The following is a 27,152-nucleotide window of genomic DNA, read 5'->3' as shown; positions in this document are numbered from 1 at the left end:
GACTGGTGGTCAGGAGACAGAGGTGAAAAAATAATTTACTAGTAAACAAAAAGATAGGTTCAACTAACCAGATTTTAAAGAAAAAAATAAGCTTACAACCAAAACAAGCTACGTTTGTCAATCTTAAAAGGAAGGAATGCAGTTGCCAAGTTTTAGCTACAGTATCATAGATCAGACTACAATAAGCAATATACATATGTTGCCATACAGGTACCCAAAACCTCACACATCATCATACCTGTATAATAAAATAATGACCCTAATTTTTCATGCAAGTATACTTTATATTATTATTCCGACATCATGAATGACAGTTTTAAATGACTGGTCACCATCAATTGGAATTTCTATATAAACAAAACTTTCTGAAAATCTTTATACACAACTTATTGTAAACCACAATGCTTAAAAAACAAATGAAGGTGATGTACTTGCAAGCTTGATTTTGGATGTTGAAATGTCTATATCCCTATATTGTCAGATATCCAAAGGAGAAAAACTGAACTCAAAGTATGTTATGGGTTTTTTAAACTGATACAAAGAATCTGGACTACCTTATTAAATTCAATATACCCATTACCGAGTCTATAACAACACAGGAACACTGTATATTAAACACCCTCTTGAAAAAGAACTGAAAGCCTCAGTTGTAGTGATTAACTTCTTAACCACTTTATCAGTCACTGGTTATACATAGAAAATGTATATTTTAAAGATGGGACTACATTTCCAGTACACTCATTCCACATTTAGCAAGGTCTGATTCTAAGCTCTAGGAGCTAGCGAGATTGGGGTTGCGGTAGAAGCATAAATGGAGATATTCCAGCCTCCCTGATGCCAAGCTTAGGGCTTGATGACCGCTACCAAATAGTTCTAGATCTGTAAAAAGGCAGCATTTCTGCCAAGGGAGAGAGCCCTGCTTCATTAATCCAAACAGCCATACTCTTTCAGGTGGCTGACAACTGTGTAATCTGGCCTGTCTTTCTAAATGTAGAGTGCATCCTTCTAAAGAATGTGAGCTGGGATCACTGATTACAGTTTTTCTCTTCCACAATGTAAGTTTTCAGCCTCACCAAGGAGACTCTACCAAGGTATCGGTGCAAATTCCAGCCTTTAGATTAATCTGAACTTGCCTATGTAATTTCAAGTATGAGACCTATCACCTGTGGTTCAGACCTATGCAGAACGGCTCATTTCCATCTGCCTTAATGCGCTAGACCTTATGCATTCAGTTCTTGTCCTATTCTTGGAGTAAAGGTCTATATAAGTGCTAGCATACCATTACCTTGTGACACACTTCCCTGCTGCCATTCACTCATATTGGCAAGTGCCCTAACTCCCACTACCTCAGTTCCTATGCATTACCACTATGCTAACCATCCCTTCCAGAATTCTGACCCTAATCCTAAAAATGACTTCCCTTCCTAACTCTAACTCTGAGCCAACTTCCAATTACTCCCTAACCGTAAAGCACTCTTCCCCATTTCTCTTCCTCACTTACCAGTTCTCTGATAAGACATCTGATGGTGTCCAAACGCTGTGGCCCTAAACTCACATTTGAGTTGAAGCAGCTACTTGGCAAGGTGGGTGGACAGAGAAACAGACGCTCAAGCCCATGTTTTTGAGTTTCTGGGTTTAAGGATGCTGAGGCTCGAGCAGTGTCAGCTTGGAGTAATTGGGTCTTTTCCATCTTTTATTAAAGGAAACCTTGATAACCCCTATCTTGAAGGAGCCTCCTCTTAATCTGAACTATCTTCATAACTACAGCCGTACTCTAATGTATCATTTATGAAAAAGACAACTGAAAAGGTGATGTACTTACAGCTTGACTGAGTTTTTCAGCTGTACTGAGTTTGTAATTCATTCCAATCCAGATCTTTACTTGACATAATAATGGGATGTGCCTTACTCAGATTATGAGTCATTCCCGGAAGGCAATGGATCAACATTACTACTAATTGTGTGAGCTCTCATTAACCCCTTTCTTCAACATTTAATACAGAAAAACACACTGTTATTGGACTGTGTGCACTTACAGTGGGTTCTGTTACAGGTTACTCCATCTCATACTGCTCTAGATGCACCCAAAGAATAGTGCCTTGGGTTCGACACCATCTTTGGTCAGCATGTTAACTAAGTACCCACAGGGTTCTCTCTTGGGTCTCTTGTTCTCCATATAAATACTTCCACTGGAAGAATACATTAGAAGACTTCTTTGCTATCACTATAATATAAATCATTTACAAATTTACTTTCTTTCCTTCAGGACAAAATTCTACAGCAGACTCACTTGCAATGCAATGGAATGCATCCAAAATTGAATGATTAGTAATTTACTGCACACCAACATTTACAAGAAATTGGCCTTAGATATTCATGCAGCTTTAATGAATTCCAACTATCCAATCATTCATTTATGATAATGATTAACTGGAATATGCAGTCAAGGTGAAAAACTTGCTTTTCTCTTAGATAAGGTACACTTGTGTAAGACCTTACCATAACAGTATATGTCCCAGTAGATCACTTTTGCAGTAGTGATTACATATGAGAAGTATTCTGACTAAGGATACAATACGTCTGGCTGGAATACCAAAGCTTGGGCATCTTTCTCTCTCACCATACATCCAACCTATGACCCAAATGTGAGAATATGAAGTGGTATGTAAGGCCTGCATGGTAATGAAAATCTTTAGAATCTTCTTGACTAAGACCAGGGGAATAAGAGGCAAAAAAAAAAATACAGGAAACTAGGATATGACAAATAGGAGAGGAGGAAATGTGTAACAGATCTACCTCAACCAAGAAAAATTTATATGGAAAAGGGAAAAGGAAATAGTGCGCCAATACTGCAACTGTAATCTACTCAATATATCTACTGTTGTGCTCTTAAATAACTGCACTATGTCTTTTACTGATCACTGCTGCACTACTGATTAAATATGGGAAGATTCCTAAAACTTTTTAAAATATATATCAGAACCAAGGAGTGGTAATGGAGTCTAGCATTCCTTGAAGAACAGATCTAGTGAAATCAGCTCTATACTGTTTTGTAAATGTGTGAGTGGAAGACCAAGAGATTATTTTTAAAATGGATTTGAGTTCAAACCCTTGAAAAAAAGGTACCAGAAGAAGCAAACGCTCTAGTAGAGTGAGTTTTGACCTAGCATAGAAGGAATTTCCCATGAAAGGAATAACAAAAGGAAATAGCCAAGGAAATGCATCTGGAGATGGTCTCTTTAGAAATAGGGTAACCCAGTGTTTTATCTCGTAGTCTGCATGTCCACCAAATTTAACAAAAATTAAGCAGATTGTATAACAGCTTTAGTTTTGCCTAGATAAAATCTGAGCTTTGAACATCTAGAGAATGTAAAATTCTTTCTCTTTTATTTTGTGGACTGAGGAAGAAAGAATGCAAGACAACAGAGTAGTGTAGAAAGATTTCACTGACAACTTTAGGCATAAAAGAAGGGTTAGTACTAAGTTGTAGGCTATGTTGGATAACTATCTCTTAGGATGTCACTGCAGCTCTGCAGAGATAAGATTTTGTCCATCCCTGATTGTTATGCATCTCATTACAGTGGTATGGTCTATTCAGAGGATTTCCAGAGACAAAAGGTGATGCAAAAATGTACAGTTGTGTACACTTACCATAAATGTAGATGTTCGAGTGTATTCACTGTTGCAGTCATCACAATTGGGTTATCCGCCTGCAGGTAGCCCTCAGTCGGCCCGAATACTAGAGTCTTGGGATTTCTGCATTGGATGCTGTTGTTTCTTCCATGACTTTGGGTCGTCAGGGGTATAAAACATGCAGCCGATGCCATTACATCAGTTTTTCTTGCCCCAGATGTCAGGAGCCCCCAAAATAGGAAGCAATTACATGGTGTGGAACACCCCCAGTAAAAAGTAAATACCATTGTTTTAAGATATGGCCAAAAAAAGGATAGGTGGAAAGTATAGAGAAGTCAGGGGGCTGGAGGGAGGGTAACCAGGACTGCAACAGTGAATACACACGAACATCTACATTTATGGTAAGTGTACACAACTGCACTATGTTCTTCATGTTTCACTGTTGCAGTCATCACACTTGGGTTGATTCCCAAAGCCGAGGAAGGGTGGAGGCAGTCAAGAAGATTTAGGGCTGGCTAGCAGGCCTTGAAAGACTGCTGTGGCAAATCCAGTTCTGGATTTAGAAAAGACAGGTAAGTGGTAATGCTTGGTGAAGGTGTGTACAGAACTCCAGGTTGCAGCTTCCAGGATGTCCCTGGTAGGGACTTCCCTGAGAAATGCTGTAGAGATTGAGGTAGCCCTAGTGGAATGAGTTCTGATCCCCTGTGGGGTAGGTTTTTTCCATGGTGTTTGTAGCAGAAACGGATGCACTGTGCTATCCATTTAGAAATGGTTTGCTTTGAAATGGCCTTGCCCTCTGCCCCTGTAACAAAGCTGACTAGCAACTGGTCAGGTTTTTTGAAAGGTTTAGTCCTGTCCAGGTAGAACCTAAGCTGCCTGTGCACATCCAGGGAGTGCAAGATCCTGTCCCCTTTATTCTGAGGATTAGGGAAGCAGGTTGGCAAATGAATGGATTGGTTTAAAGCCACACTAGATACCACCTTGGGCATAAATGATGGGTTAGTCCTGAGGGAAACCCTGTCCGCAAGGAAGATAATGAAGGGTTCCACGGCCATAAGGGCCTGACACTCTTCTTGCTGAAGTGATGGCTAGAAGTAAGGCTGTTTTCCAAGAGAGGAATTTTAACTCTGCTGTCGCAGCAGGTTCAAAGGGAGGATGTGTGAGCTTCTCCAGTACAAAGTTAAGGTCCCAGGCTGCAGTGGGAGCTCTCCTGGGGAGTTATAAATTTTTGGCTCCTCTTAGGAACTGTTTGACCAGAGGGTGAGAGAAGAGGGGTGGCTCAGTATTGTAATGAGCTGAGATGGCAGAGTCATGAATCTTAACTGAAGAGAAGGATAGGCCTTTGTGGAGCAGTTCTGTTAGGTAATTTAGGATATGAGGTAAGTTGGGCACGATTGTGTCTATTCCCTGAGACTGGCTCCAAGAACAGTATCTTCCACTTTTCTGAATAGGATTTCCTAGTCCTAGGCCTCCTTGCCTCAAGGATGACATCCAGCACCTGTTTACTGAGGGTTGCTGGTGAAGTGTTCAGGTGATTAGCCAGGTTGCTAGGTTCAGGGTTTGCAGTTGAGGATGCAAAACCTGGCCCTCCTGCTGGGACAGCAGGGAAGGGATCTGAGGCAGATGCCATGGTGGCACTACTGTCAGACTGTGCAAAAGTGGGTACCAGTTGTGGCATGGTCAGTCTGGTGCAATCAGAATTGTCCTTGGCTTGTCCTGTTTGATCTGTAATAGAACCTTCGAGAGAAGGGGCAGAGGGGGAAAGGCATAGATCGAGAGGTTTTCCCATGTAAAGGACAGGGCATCCACTTTCCATGCTTGGCTGTGGGGAGTTCCCGTGCAATATTTGCTCAATTGATAGTTCTGCGGGGAAGCAAAGAGGTCCAACTCTGGTGTCCCCCACCTGTAGATCAGAAGCTTGAAAGATTTGGGTTCCAGTTCCCACTCGTGTGGGTCCATTAGATTTCTGCTTAAGTCATGTGCCACTGAATTTAGTTTGCCTGGCAGGAATTGAGCTTGCAGGTGCACTTGATTGCTCAAGGCTGTGTTCCACAGAGCAATGGTTAACCTGTAGAGTGGGAAGGAATGGGTTCCCCCTACTTGTTTATGTACCACATAACTGTGGTGTTGTCTGTCTTGATCAATAGTTGCCCTGGAAGAATAAGGTATTTGAAGGCTGTCAGTGCATTCTGTACAGCTAACATTTCTTTCTGATTGATATGCAGGTGCATTTGTTTGGGCTCCATTTGCCTTGAATGCATTTTCCTGCCATATGAGCCCCTCATGCATAGATTTATGCGTCTGTTAGGGTTTCGGCGGCAGGGGGGGGGGGGTTGAGTGAAAGGGTCCCTTGTTGTGGTAGCAGGCCTCTGCCCACCAAAGGAACTCTGTCCTTAGGCAAGGAATGATAGGAATCATTGTTTCCAAGTCCTGAGAATGTTGACACCAGACTTTTTAGTACCATTGAAGTTTCCTCATATGCAGTCTTGCATATGGAATTAGTAGAATGCAAGAGGCCATGAACCCTAGGGCTTGTAGTATTTTTCTTGCAGATAGCTGGGTTTGGGTGGCTAGTAGATTGAAGTAGTTTGTCAAATAAGTCTGTTTTTCTGGAGTGAGGAATGCCATCTGGGAAGTTGTGTTCAAGCTTGCTCCCAGGAATACAATCTTTTGGCTGGGTACCAGATGTGATTTATTTTCGTTGATGGTATACCACAGTGAAGTTAGAAGTCTCTTTACAAATGTCAGGTGTTGAAGTAGCAATTCCTGACTGCCCGCCTGAATCAGGCAATCGTCCAAGTATGGGTAAATTTGAATTTTTCTCTGCCTGCAATATGCAATGGCTGGAGCTAGGCACTTTGTGAATACCCTGGGCGCAGTATATAAGCCAAAGGGAAGTGCAGAGAACTGGTAGCGCATAGCGCCTGTTCTGAAACGTAGATATTTCCTGCAAGATTCCCTTATGGGGATGTGCAGATAAGCTTCTTTTAAGTCTAGGGTGGCTAGCCAGGAGTCCTTGGCTAGCATAGGAAGCAGCTGCTGGAGCGTAAGCATTCTGAATCTTGGAACCACCAGGAAGGTGTTGAGAATAGACAGATCCAGGATAAGGTGCCAAGAGTTTTCTTTTCTGGGTACCACAAACAGTCTGGAGTAAAAACCTTGCCCCCTTTGCTCTGCTGAGACAGGTTGAATAGCCTTGATACTGAGAAGAGAAAGTACTTGCTTTTGGGCCTCTGCCCACTGGTTTGGGGGGAGGTCTGGCCAGCCGCTTGGGGTTGGCAGTGAGTGGAAGTAGAATCTGTATCTCTGGGATACAGTGTTCAAGACCCATCTGTCCTGGGTAATGTACTCCCAGTTTTTTTGCGTGCAGGACTAATTTTCCTCCTAAGGGTGCAAGTACTTGGGCAAGGCTTGGAAGGGTGAAGGACAAGTCATTGTGAACTTTTCCCATAGGATGGTGGCTTACTACTCCCTGATTTTGAGGTGGGAGCACTCCATTGTTTACATCTGTGCATACACTGAGACTATAGTCTTGGTGGTCTGCTTCCCCTGGGTTTGGACTGAGAAGGTCTGGGAGGGACTGGGAAAGACCAGTTTTTAGAAGACCAATGCCTACCGAAGCTAGGTGGTTGTACCTGTAGGAAATCTTTAACAGTTTGCATAGATTTAGCTGTTTCCTCCATCTTTTTGAAGACTTCTTCTGCTTTAGTGCCAAACAGACATTCTTGGTTTAATGGAGCATCTAGTAGTTTTGCTTTGACATGGTCTGGCAAGATTTGTTCCTTAAGCCAAGCATACCTTCTAAGAACAGACCCAGTGACATCAGCCCTGCAAGATGATTCTAAGGCATCAAAACCACATTGCAAAATATGTTTTCCAACTTGGCTAGCAGAATGCATTAACTCTTGTAAATGTTTATGTTCTGCACAATCAGGAATCAACATAATTTTTTTGTTTAATTAGTTCCATAATATATTGCTGATACTTTAACATGTGAAACTGGCAATTTAAAGCCCTGATGGCTAGAGTAGCAGAGGTGTATACCTTCTTACCCCATCTGTCCAAAGCCCTAGAATCCCTGTTCGAAGGGGTAGGGTTTTTGGCTGCAGTAGCCTTAATGCCTTTAGGTCCCTGGGAAATGGTCTCTGGATAGGCAGTAAGATTCTTAAATAGGAATTTGTGAGAGTCAGGTACTCTGTAGTACCTGTCAGGTTTCCTGGGAACTGGTGGTAAAGTATCAGAGGTAAGACTGGATTACATGAAGACATCATCTACAATTTCCAGAACAGGAGGGATAGCTAGAGGCCTTTGCTGAGGCAAGTTTAAAAATTCCCTGAGTCTCTTTTTGGACTGTGGGTAGTCCTGGCACTCCCAGAGGAAATTCTCTCTGAGGGTATGCAGGGTTTCACCGAAAGAAAAATCCTCTGGTGGGGAAGCAGAGGGAATAGAATCCCCTGCATCAGAATCCTCATAGGTAGATAAAGGTATGTCCTGGTAATCAGAAGGGTCAGAGTCATCGGGCTCATGATCTGAAGAATCAGAAGGAAAATCAGTTCTTGGTCTTTTAGAGGGGGAAGGCTGGCTTCCCCTAATTAAGGTAATAAGGTCCTTAGCCATTCTAAGCATTTGTTTCTGTGGCATGGGGTACTGAGAATGCACTTTGGTCATCAGTTTCCTAGGCGTAGTGCAAACTCTGGGCCTGAGAAATTCGGTATTTTTGGTTTGGCACCAATAAGAAGTTATTAAGGACTAATAATTCCATAATGGGCCTCCAGGTGCCATCCTTTCTCAGGACCAGAAAGAGTCATGAATAAACCCCCTAAAACCTAGTTCTATAGTTCCCTGATGGAATAGGTTTTGCAGAAGGGGAAAAACGGGTATTCCTGGTTTGGGGGCACTTGTGGAATACCAGAAATGATAGGAGGAAGAAGCCCAGTTAGTTTGTGGCCTTTCTCTATGATATTGAGGAGCCAGTGATCTGAAGGTATAGGTCTCCACGGTGGAAGGGAGTTAGAAAACCTCCTTGAGAGAGACAAAAAGGGGACAGACTGAAAGAGAAGGGGAGGGCTGATGCAGAAAGTCGCAAACAGGAAAACCTAACTTCAGCCATTTCTTTGACTGCCGATAGATTTTAAAAAAATATTGAAATACCTTTCAGCAATTCACAAAAACTTTTTTTTTTTCCGAGACAAACCTCTGCACCCCCCAAAATATCTACCTACTGGTGGTCACACAGCAGTAGAGAAAAGGGAAAACTCCACTGTTGCCCAAATGGATTTCAGCACAATGCCTCTGATCTATTAGTAGGCAAAGAAACAGGTGTCAGGAGACTGAATGGTATCCTCAAACTGGTTATGTCAGGAAATTATTCTTGGGTCCTTTGAAAACTGACTTGAATTTCTCTTGGAACTTCTTTCTAGAGAATGTTTTACCATTTTGTTGAGACTTCTGGTCCTTTCAACAAAGGTCCAGCCTTGGAAGGCAGTTTCTGTGGAATTTTGTGAGAGGAGAAAAATATCTGCTTAAAATCCTGCATAATTTTACTCCTTGTCTACAGTTTTTTGAAGATTTCAGCAGCTGCTGATCAAAAGATATTTCCACTGTCCAGTGGGCCATCCAATAATCTGGAACCGAAATCTTCTGGCAAAAACCGTAACCTTAACCAAGAGCACATCCTTAAAACAGACCCAGTAGCAAGAGCTCTAGAAGATGCATCTGTAGCATCATAACTGCATCTGATAAGTGTGTCTAGCTATTCCAGTGGCAGGTCTGACCAAAGACAAAATAGAAGATGTACTGTCTGACTCAGGCATGTCTTAAAGTAACTTGTTCATATCACCCAAAATAGATAAAATATATCTTTAATAGATTCATAGATTGTTACTAGACTAACAACATAGTCGGCCTTTCTAAGCCTAGCCGAGTTTTCCCAAAAGAATGACGTCTTGTATCCAAAAAGAACATTGAGGGTCAGGCATTTATAAGCTACCTCTGTCCATAAGGGACATGGGTGCCAGGCCTGGTGTATATTTCCTATTCCCCATCCAGTGATCTAGGCTACATTTAAATTGGGCAATAAACAAACTCAGCTTCAAATGGATGAGGAACCTGTTCCATATGAGGGGCAGTCTCTGGGATAGACATCTGTCTCTCCAGTAGGTTCTGTTTAAGTCACAGACAAAATTCAGGTTCCTAGATGTTGTATTTCTGGTACTGTTTGACTTATAAATATGTAGAAGATTCATAAGTGTGGGATTTGTGGATACCATGTAAGCCAGACATAGATCACCCCTCAGCAATATATATGAGACTGAGTAGAGGAAAAGGGATTTTAGGTGATCTGCATAAGGCAGGTTCATTATGCCTTGTATTATTTTTGAAAGGAACCTCTGAGGTCGCTTTAGCTTCTGCATATGCCTGGTCAGGTACATACCAAAGGGAGCACTGTACTCCATGATTAGTTTAAGGGCGGAGTACAGTGGGATAATGACCTTTGTGGATCTAGATGCCATGCCCTTACTTATAAGTTGAATAACTTAAAAGGATTTCCTCAACAACATGACCATGTGATGGTCAAAGGTAAGGCTACAGTCTACGTGCGTACCCAGATCCTTGACCACTAGGTCGACTCTTAGGGGGGTATTATCAACATGGTAATTAGCCAGGATGGTTGACTTCCCAAAAGGTACAATTATGCATTTCATAGTGTTGAGTTTAAGATGATGGCTTAATCAGGGTGTGATAGTTAGTGTCATGCAAAAAGTACAGCAGAAGTGTACACTTTCTTTCTGTACCTATCCATAGCCTTACTCTCTTTGTCTTTAAGGAAAGTGTTAGACGATGGATGCAGTTTGGTGGGTTTGACAGATTCTACAGATATTACTGCTGTATCTGCAGAAGAAATTTTGTAAAGAAATGCATGTGTGTCTGAAACTTTGTAAAACAAGTAATCTCCGTGGTATCCCCGAAGTCGCAAAACAACCCACTAAACAAGTGTAGTGTTCCAAAAACAAAACAGTGTAAGAAACCTCTATGTGGAAGATTTTCAGTCCATATATCTCTACTTAATCACTGTAAATAAACTTTGTAAAACCTTTCAGTTTTTTTTTTTTTTACATGATGCAGTTTGAGATTCTGGGTTTAAACAATCCATGGTAATGGTATCCTGTAAAGCCTTTAATAAAGGAGGAATTGCAGAAGGCTTAGAAACTCAGTGTATAACAAGTCATAACACTTTCTTGTTTTCCTGTCCATTGAAAATGCTGCATCATTTTCAAAACTCTCTTTCCAAACGAAAGCTCCCCTAGGTGAGAATCAGGAGACAAGGTATCATCATCCTCTGATACAAAACTTACTGAAGAATGCATCTGGGAGGAATAAGTTACAGATTTCAGTTCTGATTCAGTCTTTCTCTTCAGAAGAGTCCCTAAACCTCATATGGGTAGAAGAAAAAGGAGGAGAAGAAACTGAGGGGGGGCTTTAGGGACATAACTGCCTTAAAAAGCCCTTCCAAAAAGTCATTTTACTCCTTCTGTGGATCCTTAAGAGCAGGAGAAGCAGACAAAGAGGTACGTTTAGGTTTTTCTTCTTGGGAACATCAGTATATACCGATTTAGCTATATCAGGAGTCAGTTTCTCCCAGATAACTTCCTTTTGGAGAGAGTAAGCCACAAAATATATACATAATGCAAAATGCATGTAAGTGATGAAATATTTTAAGGATTTTTCTCCCTCCTGCATAATTCTATGGTTCCCTACACAGTGCCCAACATTTGTTAACTGGGGGTGTCTGAGAGAGCCGAAAAGGCCCTTTTTCAGCAGAGGCCCGGGGAGAAAAGCTCCACATAGAAAAATTACAGATACATTTAGTTAATTTAGACATGATCAGTATACAAACAAATTACAAAAGACATGTTTTTACAGTGGTATGCAGAACATCAACAGTTACAGTGGAGAGAACAAATAAAAAAATAATTTAAAAATAAAGGTAATTCATAGATTTGTGATGTACAGCTAAAATTTGGAACATAGGTAGAATACATACATAGTACACAGGTACACAGTACATACATTGTATATTAGCCAGTGTTTGTGAGTAAGATTGAAAACTATAATCAAGTACTCTAGGTTTAGTCTGTGTACCTTATCCACTTTAACTAGCCTGGGGAGCAATCATGGCACTGCCAACTTTGCTTGAGATGTTGCCTGATGAGGTCTTTAAAGGAGGCTTTGGACGATGTGTTTTGAATGCTAGTGGGGACAGAGTTCCATTTTTTAGCCACTGAACAACTATATAGTGCATCTCCAAAGCTACTGTAGCTGTTGGTGACTTCTAGTAGTAGTTAGCTTGATGATCTAAGAGGCCTTTTGGCTGAGTGATGTACTAGGTTTTTGAGGGCAGGACATTTATTGGGGAGGCAATAGATCGAATGACAGAGGCAGAGCTGATTGCAGGTTAGGAGGTTGGGCAGTTCAAGCCAGTGGAGCTGTCTCAAAGCAGTACAGTGATGAGTTCTATATGAGCAATTTGCAGCAAAGCGGGCAAGTCTGTTGCAACAGGCTTCCATTTTCCTTAGTTCAGTTTTGTTGAGATTAGTCAGTATGGGAGATTAATAGAGTAGGGTGGATAGAAGTTGAGAGCAAGCAATGGCTGATCTTTTGTTGTTGGTAAGAAATGGTTTGATACGGTAGAGTGATCCCAGTTTGGCATGTACTTTTTTAATAGTTAAGTTGAGATGACTATCAAATTTTAGGTGGGAGTCTATGGTTATTCCCAGTAGCTTAGCCTATGCCACTGGAGCGATTGGAGTAGCATTTGTGGAGGAGATAGTGAATTGACTGTTATCAGTGTTTTTGTTAGAGCTGGTTATTAATCATAAGCTGAGTTTTCTTTGGATTGAGGATACGTTGGGCTTTGGTAAGGTAGTTTTCAACGTCAGAGAATGCTAGTTGAGTTGTTTGCAGGAGGGTGGGAATGTTTTGTGCAGCACAGATTAAGGTAGTGTCATCTGCATACTGAATGATAGATGCATGCTATGTGGAGGTATGGAGGTCATTTGTGAAGATTGTGAATAGTAGTGGTCCTAAGATAGAACCCTGTGGGACTCCTATAGTTATGGGCAGCTGGGGAGAGGGAGAATTTTCCCATTTCACAGCTTGGCACCTGTCAGTTAAGTAGCTTTAGAACCAGGTAAGAGTGGAATTTGATAGGTGATATTGGTTTAGTTTGTTTAGCAGGATTTGGTGCAAGACTGTGTCAAATGCTTTGGACTTATCCAAAAAAAGAGTTGACACCTGCAGGCCTTCGTTTTTTAGACTGTTTACTGTGTCTGTGAAGCAGAGGAGGGCTGTAGTGGTACTATGGGCAGGTCTGAAACCATGCTGAGCGATCTCTGCTAGGGCTGGGGCTGACATGGAACCTAATGGCATTATGGGGTTCCAGCCATTCACATACATAATTCAAACTTTCTGTCCATCTTGTTACTCCCCCTTTCCTTTTTTTCCAATGGTACAACTGAGTCGTGGGCATGCAAAGGGGATGTGTGGCATATCACTCCACCTCAACGGCAGCTCAGACTTGTTCGCACCCTGTTATCCCTTTACCATACGCCTCATAATGTGACATTTTCAGTCACCACCAGACAGTATCATTAGAGATGTCCACAGAAAGTACAGTTGTGTACACTTACCATAAATTCAGATGTTCGAGTGTATTCACTGTTGCAGTCATCACATTAGGGTTATCTGCTTGCAGTAGCCCTCAGTCGGCCTGATTAACAAAGTCTTGGGTCCTGCGTCAGTTGCTGTCCCTTCTTCCATGACGTCAGGTCGTCAGGGGTATAAAAACATGCAGCCGACACCATTACATCAGTTTTTCTTGCCCCAGATGTCAGGTGCCCCCCCCCTCCCCGCAATGGGAAGCAATTAAATCTATAAATATACAAGGTTATACCTCCAACAAAAAAGCAAATACACCAAAAAGCTTTTGAGCATAGTAAAGGAGAGTAGAGGTATAGCCAAAAGAAGTAAGGGGGCTGGAGGGAGGGTAACCAGGACTGCAACAGTGAATACACTCGAACATCTACATTTATGGCAAGTGTACACAACTGTACTATGTTCTTCATGTTTCACTGTTGCAGTCATCACATTTGGGTAGATTCCCAAAGCTAAGGATGGGAGGAGGAATTTAGATAGCATTAGGACCAGCTATAAGGCCCTGCAAGACTGCAGTGGCAAAGCCAGCTCTGGATTTAGAGAAAATTGACAGATGATAATGTACAGAACTCCAGGTAGCAGCTTCTAGGATGTCCCTGGTAGGGAAGCCTCTGAGAAAGGCTGTAGAGGTAGATGTAGCCCTGGTTGAGTGGGGTCTGATCCACTGTGAGATAGGTTTTCCATGGTGCTTGTAGCAGAAATGAATGCAATGACCTATCCATTTGGAAATGGTTTGCTTTGAAATAGACTTCCCCTCTGCCCCTGCAGCAAATGCCACCAGCAGTTGGTCAGATTTCCTTTGAGGTTTAGTCCTGTAGAATCTAAATTGTCTGTGCACATCTATGGAGTGCAGTATCCGTTCCCCTTTGTTCTGTGGATTAGGAAAGAAGGTTGGCAAATGAATGGACTGATTAAGGACCACACTGGATACCACCTTGGGCATGAAGGAGGGATTGATCCAGAGGGACACCCTATCCGCATGAAAGGTGATGAAAGGCTCCACTGCCATGAGGGCTTGTAATTCAGAAACCCTTCTTGCTGAAGTGATTTCTAGAAGTAAAGCTGTTTTCCAAGAAAGGAATTTTAAGTCTGCAGTAGCAGCTGGCTCGAAAGGAGTAAGAGTGAGTTTCTCCAATACAAAGTTAAGGTCCCAGGCTAGAGATGGAGCTCTACTGGGTGGTCGTAAATTTTCGGCCCCTCTGAGGAACTGCCTGAGCAGTGGATGAGACAAAAGGGGAGGTTCTGTGTTATAATGAGTGGAAATGGCTGAGGCGTGAATTTTGACGGAGGAGAAAGACAGGCCCTTGTGAAGCATCTCAGTTAAGTATTGTAAAATCTGAGGTAAATTGGGCACTGCTGTGCTCATCCCTTGAGATTGGTTCCAGGCACAGAATCTTTTCCATTTTTCAGCATAAGATTTTCTAGTACTAGGCCTCCTTGCCTCTAAAATGATATCCATCACTGGTTTACTGAGGGATGGTAAAGGAGAGATTAGGTAATTAGCCAGGCTGCTAGGTTCAGTGTTTGAAGCTGAGGGTGCAGAATCTGGTTCTCCTGCTGAGACAATAGGGTAGGAGTCTGAGGTAGGTGCCATGGGGCCAACAGTGACACACTGTGCAAGAGGGGGTACGAGTGTTGGCGTGGCCAGTCTGCTGCAATCAAAATCATCCTTGGTTTGTTTTGTTTGATCTTTAGTAGTACTTTGGAGAGCAGAGGAGGAAAGGCATAAACTGGACAGAGCATCCACTTTCCAAGCTTGTTTGTGGGGAGTCATTGTGCAAAATTTGTCTAATTGATATTTCTGGGGGGAGGCAAACATGTCTATATCTGGGTTCCCCCATTTGCTTGTCAACATGTTGAAGATCCCTGGTTCCAGTTTCCATTTGTGTGGGTCCATGAGGTTTCTGCTTAGTCCTTCTGCCAGTGTATTTAGTTTTCCTGGCAGGAATTGAGCTTGTAGATGCACTTGGTAGCTCAGGGCTGTGTTCCACAATGCCATGGCTAGTCTGCAGAGGGGGTAAGAATGTGTACCCCCCCTGCTTGTTTATGTACCACATAACAGTGGTGTTGTCAGTCTTTACCATTAATTGTCCTGGAAGAATGTGGTCCTTGAAGGCTGTCAGAGCATTCTGTACAGGTAACATTTCTTTTTGATTGATATGCAGGTGCATTTGACTTGGTTTTCATTTGCCCTGAATGCACTTCCCTGCCAGGTGAGCCCCCCATGCATAGTCTGGTGCATCCATTGTTAGGGTTTGGGTGGCAGGGGGTAGTGTGAATGGTAGCTCCTTGTTTTGGTGGCAGGCCTCTGCCCACCAAAGGAACTCTAGGCGTAGACAAGGTATGATAGGAATCATTGCTTCTAGGTCCTGAGAATGTTGACTGCATAGGCTTTTTAGATACCATTGTAGTTTCCTCATAGGCAGTCTTGCATATGGAATTAGAAGAATGCAGGAGGCCATGAACCCCAAGGCTTGTAGTATTTGCCTTGCAGATAGCAGGGTTTTTGTGGCCACTTGTTTGAAGTAGGTTGTCAAATAAATTTGTTTCTCTGGTGTGAGGAAAGCATTCTGGGAAGTTGTATTCAAGCTTACTCCCAGGAAAATAATTTGTTGACAGGGTACCAGGTGTGATTTCTTTTCATTTATGGTGTACCCCAGACAAGTTAGCACCCTTTGTACAAAGGCCAGATGATTCAAAAGTATGTCCTGGCTTTCTGCCTGAATTAGACAATCGTTCAGGTATGGGTATATTTGAATATTTCTTTGCCTGCAAAATGGAATGACTGGAGCTAGGCACTTTGTGAATACTCTGGGCGCAGTAGATAAGCCAAAGGGCAGTGCAGAGAACTGATAGTGCGTGTAGCCTGCTTTGAAGAGTAGGTATCTTCTGCAAGATTCCCTGATTGAGATGTGCAGGTATGCTTCCTTTAAATCTACTGTTGCCAACCAGGCATCTTTGCCTAGCATAGGGAGCAACTGGTGAAGAGTCAGCATACTGAATTTTGGAATCACCAAAAAGGTGTTTAGAGTAGACAGGTCCAGGATGAGACGCCATGAACTGTCTTTTCTGGGTACCAGGAAAAGTCTTGAGTAGAAACCTTGTCCCTTTTCCTCTTCTGGCACCAACTGAATAGCCCCCATGCTTAAGAGAGAGAAAGTACTTGCTTTTGGGCCTCTGCCCATTGATTTGGGGGTAGATCTGGCCACCTGCTTGGTGTTGTTAACATGTGGAAGTGAATCTGTATCCCTGGGACACTATATTTAAAACCCATTTGTCCTGGGTGATGAGTTCCCAGTTCTTTGCATGAAGAGCAATCTTTCCCCCCAAAGGGGCAGTCAGTTGAGAAGTGCTTGGAAGTTTTAAACAGAAGTCACTGAGACAGTTTACCATAGGGGGAGTTTTATTACTCCCAGATTTGGAAGTGGAGGCCCCCCACTGCTTAGTCCTGTGCGTACCCTGGAACTGAAGCCTGGGAGCTCTGCTGAATCTGGGTTTGGACTGAGAAGGTCTGGAGGAGGCAGGAAAGGACCATTTCTTGGAAGGTCAGTGCCTACTAAACGTTGGAGGTTGTACTTGTAAAAAATATTTTAACAGTTTGCATAGATTTAGCTTTTTCCTCTATCTTTTTGATCTGGCAAGGATGGCTCCTTAAGCCAAGCATGCCTTCTAAGTACAGACCCAGTTACAGTAGCCTTGCAAGAAGTCTCTAGTGAATCAAAACTACATTGCAAAGTATGTTTTCCAACTTGTTCAGCTGAATGCAGTAAATCCTGTAAGTCCTTATTTTCAGTACAATCAGGAATCAACATCATTTTCTGTTTAAGCAATCCAGTAATATGCTGCTGATACTTTACCATATGAAACTGTCAGTTTAAGGCCCTAATGGCCAAAGTTGCAGAAGTGTATACCTTCTTACCCCATCTATTCAGCGCCCTGAAGTCTCTATCAGGGGGGTATGATTTTTGGCAGTAGTAGCTTTAATGCCCTTGGGTCCCTGTGAAGTGGTCTCAGGATCCGCAGTAGGATTTTTAAAAAGGAACTTGTGAGAGTCGGGGACCCTGTAATATCGATCAGGTTTTCTGGGAGCAGGAGATAAAGTCAGGGCCAAGCTAGATTCTGAAAAGGCATCATCAACAATGTCTAGTACTGGAGTTATGGCTAAAGGCCTGTGCTGGGGCAGTAGTAAGAAATCCCTAAGCCGCTTTTTAGAATCAGAGAAATCCTGACTTTCCTGATGAAAATGCTCCCTGAGAGTATGCAAGGTTTCACTAAAAGAGAAATCCTCTGGGGAAGAAGCAAAGGGAATAGAGTCCTCAGCATCAGAATCCTCATAGGTAGATAAGGGTAAATCCTGGACATCAAAGGAAACAGAAATTTCAGAATCCTGGTCAGAAGTATCAGAAGCAAACTCAGTCCTAGATCTCTTAGAGAGGGAAGGCTGGCTTCCCCTGATTAAAGTAATAAGGTCTTCAGCCATTCTTATCATTTGTTTTTTAGGCACAGAGGCCTGACCATGCAGTCTGGGCATCAGTTTTCTAGGCATGGTTCGAGTTTTAGGCCTTGAAGAAGAAGATGGCGTTGGTTTAATATGCAAGTCAGTACGCCTGAATACACCCTCAGAAGCTGGTGCCTGCACAGTGGCTCTGGACCCATCCAAGGTAGAGACATCCGCAGGTCCCACAGTTGAAGCATCTCATGGCATACCGGACTCCGAATGGGTCTCAGTAGAGGCCTGCGAATCTGAAGTAGCGGGTATCAGGGGCTGCAAAAGCGCCTCACTGAGTACTGGCGAACTGGCAACTGGCTTAGGAGAAGCAGCTTTGGACCTAGGCGGCCTGTCTCTGTCTTTATCTTTGCCTTTTTTAGGAATGTTGGTAGTCGGATGGCTTACCGAAGACATATCAGGATAATTGAACCGAGCACCAAAATATTTAGAAGCGAAAATATACCTATGACAGATAGTTCGTGGTTTAAATAAGGCACAAAACTGACAGCGAGGTACGTTGTGGTCAGGGCCTAGGCAAGCAATACAGTACGAATGAAAATCTTTATGAGGTACTTGCTTTCCACAAGTAATGTAATTATTTACTTTTACTGACCGGTTTAGAGCAAGAAAAAGTTTCCCCAATGGGGTACTTGGCTTTTAGTTGAAGACTTCGGTTCTGAAACTCGAAAACGAAAATTTCAGGAGTCGGCCGACTGGCACTTGTGAACTGCTTCTGCTTCAGGCACCGCACAGCAAGAAAGACTGATGTAATGGCGTTGGCTGCATGTTTTATACCCCTGATGACCTGACGTCATGGAATAAGGGACAGCAACCAATGCAGGACCCAAGACTTTGTTAATCAGGTGGACTGAGGGCTACTGCAAGCAGATAACCCTAATGTGATGACTGCAACAGTGAAATACGAAGAACATCGATCCACCAGGAATGGTATCCCCATCCTTCTGTGTCGCTACATCAGATGTTCAAGCTGCTAATCAAACTCAGGTCACCTGCACTGTAGTTGGGGCATTATCCTCCTATCCCACTGGAATGACTATGTAAATGAAAAATATTAATATGTTTTTTTTCTTTTTTGTTAATGTATGTCTGCCCATGTCTTGCATGATAAATTAAAAACGGAATTTTAACCGATAAAGAGGCAAATCTGAAGGCTCACTAACATCCACAGCTTAGATGTCCAAGTACAACCAACTCGTGTTCAATAATTATGTTTGTTTCAACATAGGCATATTCGATATGTTTATGATTCCCAACTGGCTTGGGGACTGAAAAGTGATTCTGGACCAGTTTGACCAGTTCACCTGCCTTGTTTAAAAATGCCAAGTACAAAAGCAAGCAAATAATTTATTATTTATTTTACATTTGTTAACCGGGATTTTCTGACTGAGCAAAAGCCCTTTTTCAGCAGAGGCCGGAAGAAAAGCTCCAAAACATACTTACAAAAGGTAAAACCATTACAAACACAGTTAACATTATAATCATTCATAATAAAACTAGTAGAACAGTTATTATATATATATATATATATATATATATATATATATATATATATATATATGCAGTTACAATTATCTATAAAAATGTTATGAAGAATACTGTAGCAAAAGGAAAGGAGATAGTGTTAGGTAAAAAATGATGAAGTAGACTAGTTTAAGTTGTAAATGTTTTGGTATAGAGGAGAAGAAATGATGGTAAGACAGAGGAAGTTAGGTTTCTTATTTAGTGAAGATATATTCAAGGAGGCTGAGAACAGGTACAAATCCAGTGACTTTTTAAGTACTCTTTAGTGGCTAGTTTGAATACTTTAGGATATGAAAGTGATCTGACTTCTTGTGGGAGTTTGTTCCAAGCAACAGAGGGATGCTAGCTGTATGTAATGGCTCCTATTTTGGACTTGGGCTTGTAGATTTGTAAAAGGTCTTGGGTGGAGCTCCTGAGTAGTCTGGATGGGACATAGTGTGAGATTATGGTGCCTAGTGCTGGACAGTAGGATGGAGAATAAATAATGGAATGTATAATTGGAGCTGAGAGAGGAGTAGGAGGTGTGGTAGTTCGAGCCAGTTTAGATGTTTGAGGGAGATACAGTGGTGAGATTTGTAGGTTTGTTGTGCAGCAAATCTGGCTATTTTGTGATAGGTTGATTCGAGTTTGCTAAGTAATGTGGAGTTAAGATTTGTGAGCATTTGGGAGAAGTATGTTAGGCATGGCAAAAGATAAGCATGTGTGATTGTGGTTCTGAATTCAGGGGTTAGTAATTTTTTTATTTCTGTAGAGAAGTCCTAGTTTTTGATGGGTTTTTACAGTTATTTATATGGAGGTCGAATGTTAGCTGATCATCAATGGCTACACCAAGGAGTTTAGTACTAGAGTCAGCAACTATGAGAGTGTGATTTAGTGATTTTATTTGAAAAGTAGATTTGTTATGAGTAACAGTTTTGGGGAGAAAGAGTAAGTTTGCTTTTTTGGGAATAAGGATGAGCTGATTATTGGTGAGCCAGGTTTCAACAGAGTTGAAAGAAGACTGGGTAGCTATTAGAAGTTCAAAGGGTGAGTTAGAAATGGAAATCAAATGAAAACTGTTCAGGAAATCCTTACTCCTGCTGTTACATATCCTCACATACAGTGGCATGTAAAGTAAGAACGGTGTAATTTCTGCAGTAGTAGTGAGTACACACGGACGAAGATTTCTGAACTCAGTTTCCAATTGCTGCTGCAAATCTGGAATGCAGAAAAGGGGTTAAGTAGCAGGTTTGAAATGTGATGTACAATTCAAGGTTAGAAAAAAGGAATGACACAGCTAGACACTGTAAACAGAATTCAAAACAACTTTATTTATAACTAATCAGCAGGCGGAACATAACGGATTGCTATGCACTGCACAACATCATTACAGTTTCACTCATCTCACCTAGAAACTAATAATCTGCAATTGCATGCTGGGTACTGTGCTTGTATTACAGAACCATGAGATGCATAAGATAGAGTAAGTACAATACGTTGTTGTGTCTTTCGGCTTTTCCCGGTTAGGGGTTGCCACAGAGGAACTCCGGTCTGCTAATGATTAGCAGTAGATTTTTACGTGCCGAGTTGCCAGCCCTGACGCACAACCTTCAATGAAGGTACGCCCATTCACGTTATCAGCATTAATTACTTTACCTAGTCTGTCTTTTACAGTGTACACAACAGTTTGATCCCTCTATTTTTTTTTTGGGGAGTGTGGCATTTTGTCCTCACTACTTGCCGATCACTGGACCCTCTCTCAGTCTCATATACTAATTTCACCGGGCAAGAGCAGACTGAAAGGAGTCATCATCCAGGCAGAAAAAAACAATGACCTTGCAAGCTTGAGAGTCTAAGCCAACCCAAAAAAACCCACCTTGCAGCCTGTAGTATAGCCCCTACTTGTATGCTGTTATTAGTAATGCAGGCATACATGGTCTTTGCACCACTTAATACCTGCAGTACCAGTTCTGAGACACAGGTGAATCTGTTCGTATGCCACAACAGACCAATGACTATAAATGGCAACTCCAATACTTTGATGTTTTACACTGGCATTAAATGTCAATAAAAATTTCTAAGTGTGGTGAGATAGCAAACATGAGCAACATTTCTGAAACCAGTGAAGGCCTCCATGATGCCTGAATAACCTATATGGCATGTGGAATCCCAAGGTAGTGTTCTTGGAAGAAGGTGCTGGCTTATGCTACCCCAAGTATAACATCTTTTGGATGTCCAACCCTTGTAGTCATGTACAAGTATATTAATGGTCACATTGTTCATTCCTTGGAGACAAGTTCTTCTTGACCATGTGGTAACTACTTGCATAGAGTACACAGGTGTGGAAGGTTTGACTGAGGTGTGGCTGGTACTTTACAGAAACAACAAATAACTAGTATGCAAGTAAGGGCCAATTTAAAAAAAAACATGGCTTAATACAAATTAGAATGATCAAGAACTACATATGGCTATATGTTCAGGCAAACAGTGCTTAGAGCAGCACACAGCTCTGTCATATAGAACTACCATTTTCATTAGCACAAAAAAATAAGAAATTTTAAAATAAATTTAAAAAAAGACAAAAGGGAATGAGACCATTACTAAGCAGCTGTCAGTTTCATTACAATAACTGTATTATTCCTGTAAGTTATTTTCCTGGTAATTAAAGGTAATATTTCTGTAAACTATATAGCTATAGCCCATACTTTGACAATGGATCACAAAATGCTGAATAAAATGCTGAATATTGGTCCTTCCCTAATGCCTACTTTTTATTTTAAATGTCCTTAATGTTTTGTTTTTCTGTAGAGGTGCACCTGGGTAATGGTTAGTGTGAAGGCAGCTACATGATACAGAGTTGTGAGCTAGCCTAATTAATGGCTTACCTGTCTGTATGTTACATAGTTTAAGATCATTATATTTTGTGTCAAGTCATGATTTTTTAGCTGGTCCTTCAGCATTGTCTCTTACTTGCATACCAAGACTGCAATGCCTTTTCAGCTTATGTCACTGCAAACATTCATGTATCTTGCCCTTTCACCTAAATTAATAGTGATAAATTGGTTTTGTCAGACAATTCCCATTCTATGTTCTGCTGCACAGCTAGACCAAAAATTAAGAAAAAAAGCATAGTAGTATTCTTTACTTACGATTACACAACTTTTTCAGAGATGTTATTGAAGAGAGAGAAGATACACTGATTTTTCCAGACTTCAGCTCTTCCACTGGTTTGGCTTGCTTCAAAAAGCATTTGTATAATTCTATTTGGAGAGAAGTCAACCTAGAGAGAAAAAATGGTATAAACTGTTGAAGAACGCTTTTGTAAAACAACTTATGGCTGGTTTAGAGAAACAAATCTTTGACGGTAGATAACGGCCATGGGGCACTCCTACTCTGCCCACTTCCCAAATGGTATGCTGCTGATCTTACATAACAAAATACATGTTTCCCAACTCTTTCAAGACATGCCTTATATCATCTAAGTAGTCTTGAACTACTTTACTTTTTTTGACTTACTTCCTCAACTGGAAGTTTGTTACAATAACCCACAATTCATTTGGTGAAGATTACTTCCTTGTGTCTCCTATGCGTTATTCACATTTGCAAATAACAAATAATGTGAGTACTCAACATATTAACAGATTTTAAGAGGGCTCGCTGCAGTGAGTATAATACCTTGAAAATTCACATCCAATGCTCCTTCTCATATGTAAGACTCTTCTAAAAATCTTGAGACCTCATATTTACAAAGGAACAATTCATTTAGCATGAGCACAGCCTTCTTGTAACAAATTTGGTGGACATGCAGACTAAAATAGTTTTCAATTTCTAACTTATCTGAAATCAAATTCTACAAGCAAGAATAAAAAAAACAGATATATAAAATTATAAATTTGTTGGTTTAGTGAATCTTCTAAAGAAAAGGGAGACAGAAAGCAGGAAAAGGCACACAACTGCAGAGTAACCTCTACAAGATCAGTTTGGAGGGGAAGTAAAATTATAGCTGTACTTAAACTGGCTTAGGCAGCTTGGGGCAAGTATCAACCTGAGGGTCTTTGCCATTTTGGATACTAAAATAATCTGCAATAAACTTGGCTCCTTCTGGTCTAGTGAGACCTTTTGGGTGTTCTATTTTCCAGGAGGTTGTTTATCTATCTTTTGGCTGCCTTCTTCTCTCAACATGAAAAGTGTGGCAAAGGGGGAGAGGCTACTTGTGGGTGCACTTGAGAACAGAAGTGTATAGTCTCTGGAAATTATGTCCCTGACCTATCTGTCCTGCGTGATGGCCAGCCACACAACTAAACAGAGAGAAAATCGACCAACTGTCTCCAAAGTTGGACAGCTGGACACGTTTTCTGTGTGCTTTCGCTAATTACCAAGAGAAAGCCACAAAATCCTTGATTTGTACTTCTTTCTGTCTCTAGAGGTGCGTTCACTGGATAAAACCCAAAGCTATGGGAGTTTTATCAAATCCTTGTTTGTAGGGTTGATTTTGGGTCTTGTAGAACCCTAAGTTATTTGCTCCTTTCTGGCTCCTGGCAAGGACTGTTCAGCTGCAGAACTTCACCCCAACAGCCGAGAAAGATTTCTCTTCTTGATTGCTCTTGAACAACTTTTCCCCTTCACCTTAGAACAAATAGGTGTGAACCCATGAAATGGGGCATGAGAAAGGATGCCTTAAAATTTTGTCTCAAAACCTGATAATCTGAGCCAGGCCTGCCTCCTCATGGCAATGTGTGTCCCTGCTGCTCTTGCAGCACCATCTGCAATGTTGTGAATCTGACTCATAGACAGCAAACTGATGCTGTGCATCACTGCAACCTGTGATACTAGTCTGCATTGTAAATCTCTGAGACAACTTTTCCAGGGTGTCAAAGAGTTTTCTCCACCAGGTCACACTGAATATGGATCATGTGCATTGCATAGTTTTTATAGCCCTAATTGCTACAGTACTAGAAAAGGAGCATTTCCTCATGCAATCCATTTCCTTAGTATCCTTATCTGGAGGATAAAGTGCTGAGCTCACTTCAGAATGCTATCTTTTAGTGGCTGCCACCATCACAATGATGTCAGTATGGGAAGCCTTACTCCCAACATGACTGTCTTTCGAAAGGATGGAGGATCTTGCCCAATTTCCATGTCAGTGCTCTGCCAAGCCCTTTTCACAACAAGATCAGTCATGCAGTCGTTAAGAGTGCTCACCAAAGATGTAGGCAGGAGGATCAAAATGCTTCTTGCAGAATCTCTTTGTCTGGGGAGTGGAGTCTAGGGAATATGATATGCTCAGTCTAATCAATTTCAGTATCTCCCCAAATCTGGGGTCTTCCAGGCTGGAGTATGCAGAACCTTTTCACTCATCAAGCTCCACATCTGGGGTGGGGGGACTCTAGTGCAGAGTCTTACTGCCTTGTCTTGCCATCCTTCTTTCTCAGAATGTTCACAGTGGGCTCATCCTACTGATCAGAATAGGAATCTTTGTCATATAGGCGGGATCTGTGAAGAACTTTCAAAACTGACAGTTGTTGGCACATGGACAATAGACTTAAGGCTCCAAACTGACAAGGGTCATGAGGTGGTGCTAATGTAGAAGATGCATCTCTAAAGTCTATCAGCCTGCAAGTTTGTCTTGGAATCTACTCCAAAAACTCAGGTTCCTGAGTTATAACTGGAGGTATCGAAGCTGCTATGTCCATGAGGTTGACTCAGAGTCCATGGTACCAAAAAGGATCAGCAATGAAACCATGACAGATGTGGAGGTTGACATCTGCACCTAAGGCTTGGATGCCAGTGCAACTGACACCAAAAATTGCACTGAAGAGATTGGCACCAAGATTAGAACCAAGCCATAATTGTTGATGACTTCATGCCTAGAGGTTCCTGACAATGAAGGAGTCACTGCCAAAACAGCCACCACTACAAAGGGAGATGGTGCCAGTATGGAAGGACTATCAGTGGTGACAAGGACAGCAGAGAAATGATACTTGGCTCCGATACTTCCAGTGCCAATAACAGGGCCCAGGGAAAGAATATAAGATGAACAGGTCCTTCTCTAGCTACCCTAGGCACAAAGGGGGGAAGAGAAGACACCAAATACAATTTGGTCCTTCACCAAAGCCCTCATCTTGTCCCAATCCATATGAACTGAGGGGCTCTGTAGCATTCTGGTCAATCATATAGACATAACTGATGTGGGATGAGATTCCATGTACCAAGATAATTCCCCCTCTAAATTAAAGTTTAAGTCTTCTCATTGGGTTGGTCTCAGCAACAAACAAAACTTAAAAAAAAAAAAAAAAAGACCCCAGTAGGGAAGGTTTGACTGTCTCCATAGGAGGTTGGACTATCTTAACTGGGAAACATCAGCACTGGGTTCCTTTGCTGAGGTGGGTCTGTGAAAATCCTTTGGTCTTGCCTAATCTGGCAATCCTTTCCCTTTTCTTCCTGCTTATTGTCTTCTACTGGCAGGAGTCACTTCAGGATCAGCTTATTTTTCCTTTCCTGCAAAATTCAGTGACTAACATTTCTGCATAAATCACATTCAGCATTTAAATGATCCACCTCCAGGAACAGGGTATATGAGTTGTTTATTTTCCTACTGGAAACAAGTCCACACTTGGAATGTTTCTGACCACCCAACTCCTTGTGCATTTCCATAAATGGGTTAAAAAAAGACTAAAAAAGTACCAGAAATGCAGCAAAGATAAAGTTAAGCACAAGGACTTGTCAAAAGGGATTATCTTTGTACAACAAAACACTAACCCTTAATAACAACTAAAAAATACTAGTACATGAAGAACACCCTCCAATTAGCTGCAAAATCTAAATGGAAACTTCACCTTTCCCTAAAGCTATATAACAAGATGGAAGGGGCGGAATGGATTCAGCCTGTCAAGAAAGGTTTAAACAGCGGAAAAGGTAATGACAAAAAATTTTAACTACCAAAAAGCAGTAGTTATGTACTTACCATAACGCTGTATTTATTTATTGCCTTTTGTTTACTGAGATGGTCCAACTGGGCACTCAGGACCATTTTCAGTAGAGGCCCAGGGAGAAAAGCACCATTTGAGTTAGAAAAATTACAAAGAATTTACAGAGAAAAAATAATCAGTTTCTTAACAGTAGAAATGAGGTCTTAGAATCAAGCAATGGATAAAACAATCAAGACAGAGGTTAGTTAATACAATCTGATTTCTGTAGGAGTGTTGTACAATAATAAATAGGCTGCATTTACATATACAGCAATATATAAATAATAAATAGGCTGCATTTACATATACAGCAATATACAAATTTCATTTACCTATCAGCATGAAAAGCATACACAATTATAAATACAGATATTTATTGACATTTACAGGATGAGGTAGGAGGGCTTGAAAGTTAGGGGTTGGTGACAGTGTAGAGATCTAAGAGAGTTAGTCAGTCAGGGTGTGAACAAGAACAGAGCCAGGAAGAATTTAGGTGCTGTTTTAGATTGTGCTTAAAGTAGGTGGCACGGCTGCCCTCTTTTAGTGTCATAGGCAGGGAGTTCCACTGTCTGGTGACACAGGATGAGTATACTGAGTCTGTAGCTGTATCACGGGATTTGGAAGTTATTAATTGGCTCTGACTACCTGAGCAGTGGGGGAGTAGTGCTTGAGAATGTTTTGTAGAGAAGGGCTTATTTGTGGTTTGTGTATTATTTTGTAAGCAATTTGAAGATGAGTGAATGTAAGGTGGTTAAGTAGTTCTAGCCAGTTACTGTTAAGCAGTGGTGTATAAGGTAGGATGCATTAGCTGTAAACCTGGCTATTTT

General features: G+C 41.6%; 1 protein-coding gene across 1 annotated transcript in view; it reads right to left on the bottom strand.

Annotated features, from left to right (window-relative positions):
- RAD54L (RAD54 like) overlaps window positions 1-27,152 on the bottom strand; it is a 652,988-nt gene that overhangs the window by 330,018 nt on the left and 295,818 nt on the right. The window contains exon 12 of the mRNA XM_044085902.1: window positions 22,507-22,637. Coding sequence (XP_043941837.1) covers window positions 22,507-22,637 — 131 coding nt within the window. The remainder of the gene's footprint in view (window positions 1-22,506; window positions 22,638-27,152) is intronic.

The sequence above is a fragment of the Protopterus annectens genome, chromosome 10.part0, assembly GCF_019279795.1.
Source record: "Protopterus annectens isolate FY-2018-M chromosome 10.part0, PAN1.0, whole genome shotgun sequence".
In the NCBI taxonomy this organism is placed as follows: Eukaryota; Metazoa; Chordata; order Ceratodontiformes; family Protopteridae; genus Protopterus; species Protopterus annectens.
Note: the sequence above shows the minus strand (reverse complement) of the source record. Positions and strands in the feature narration are given on the sequence as shown.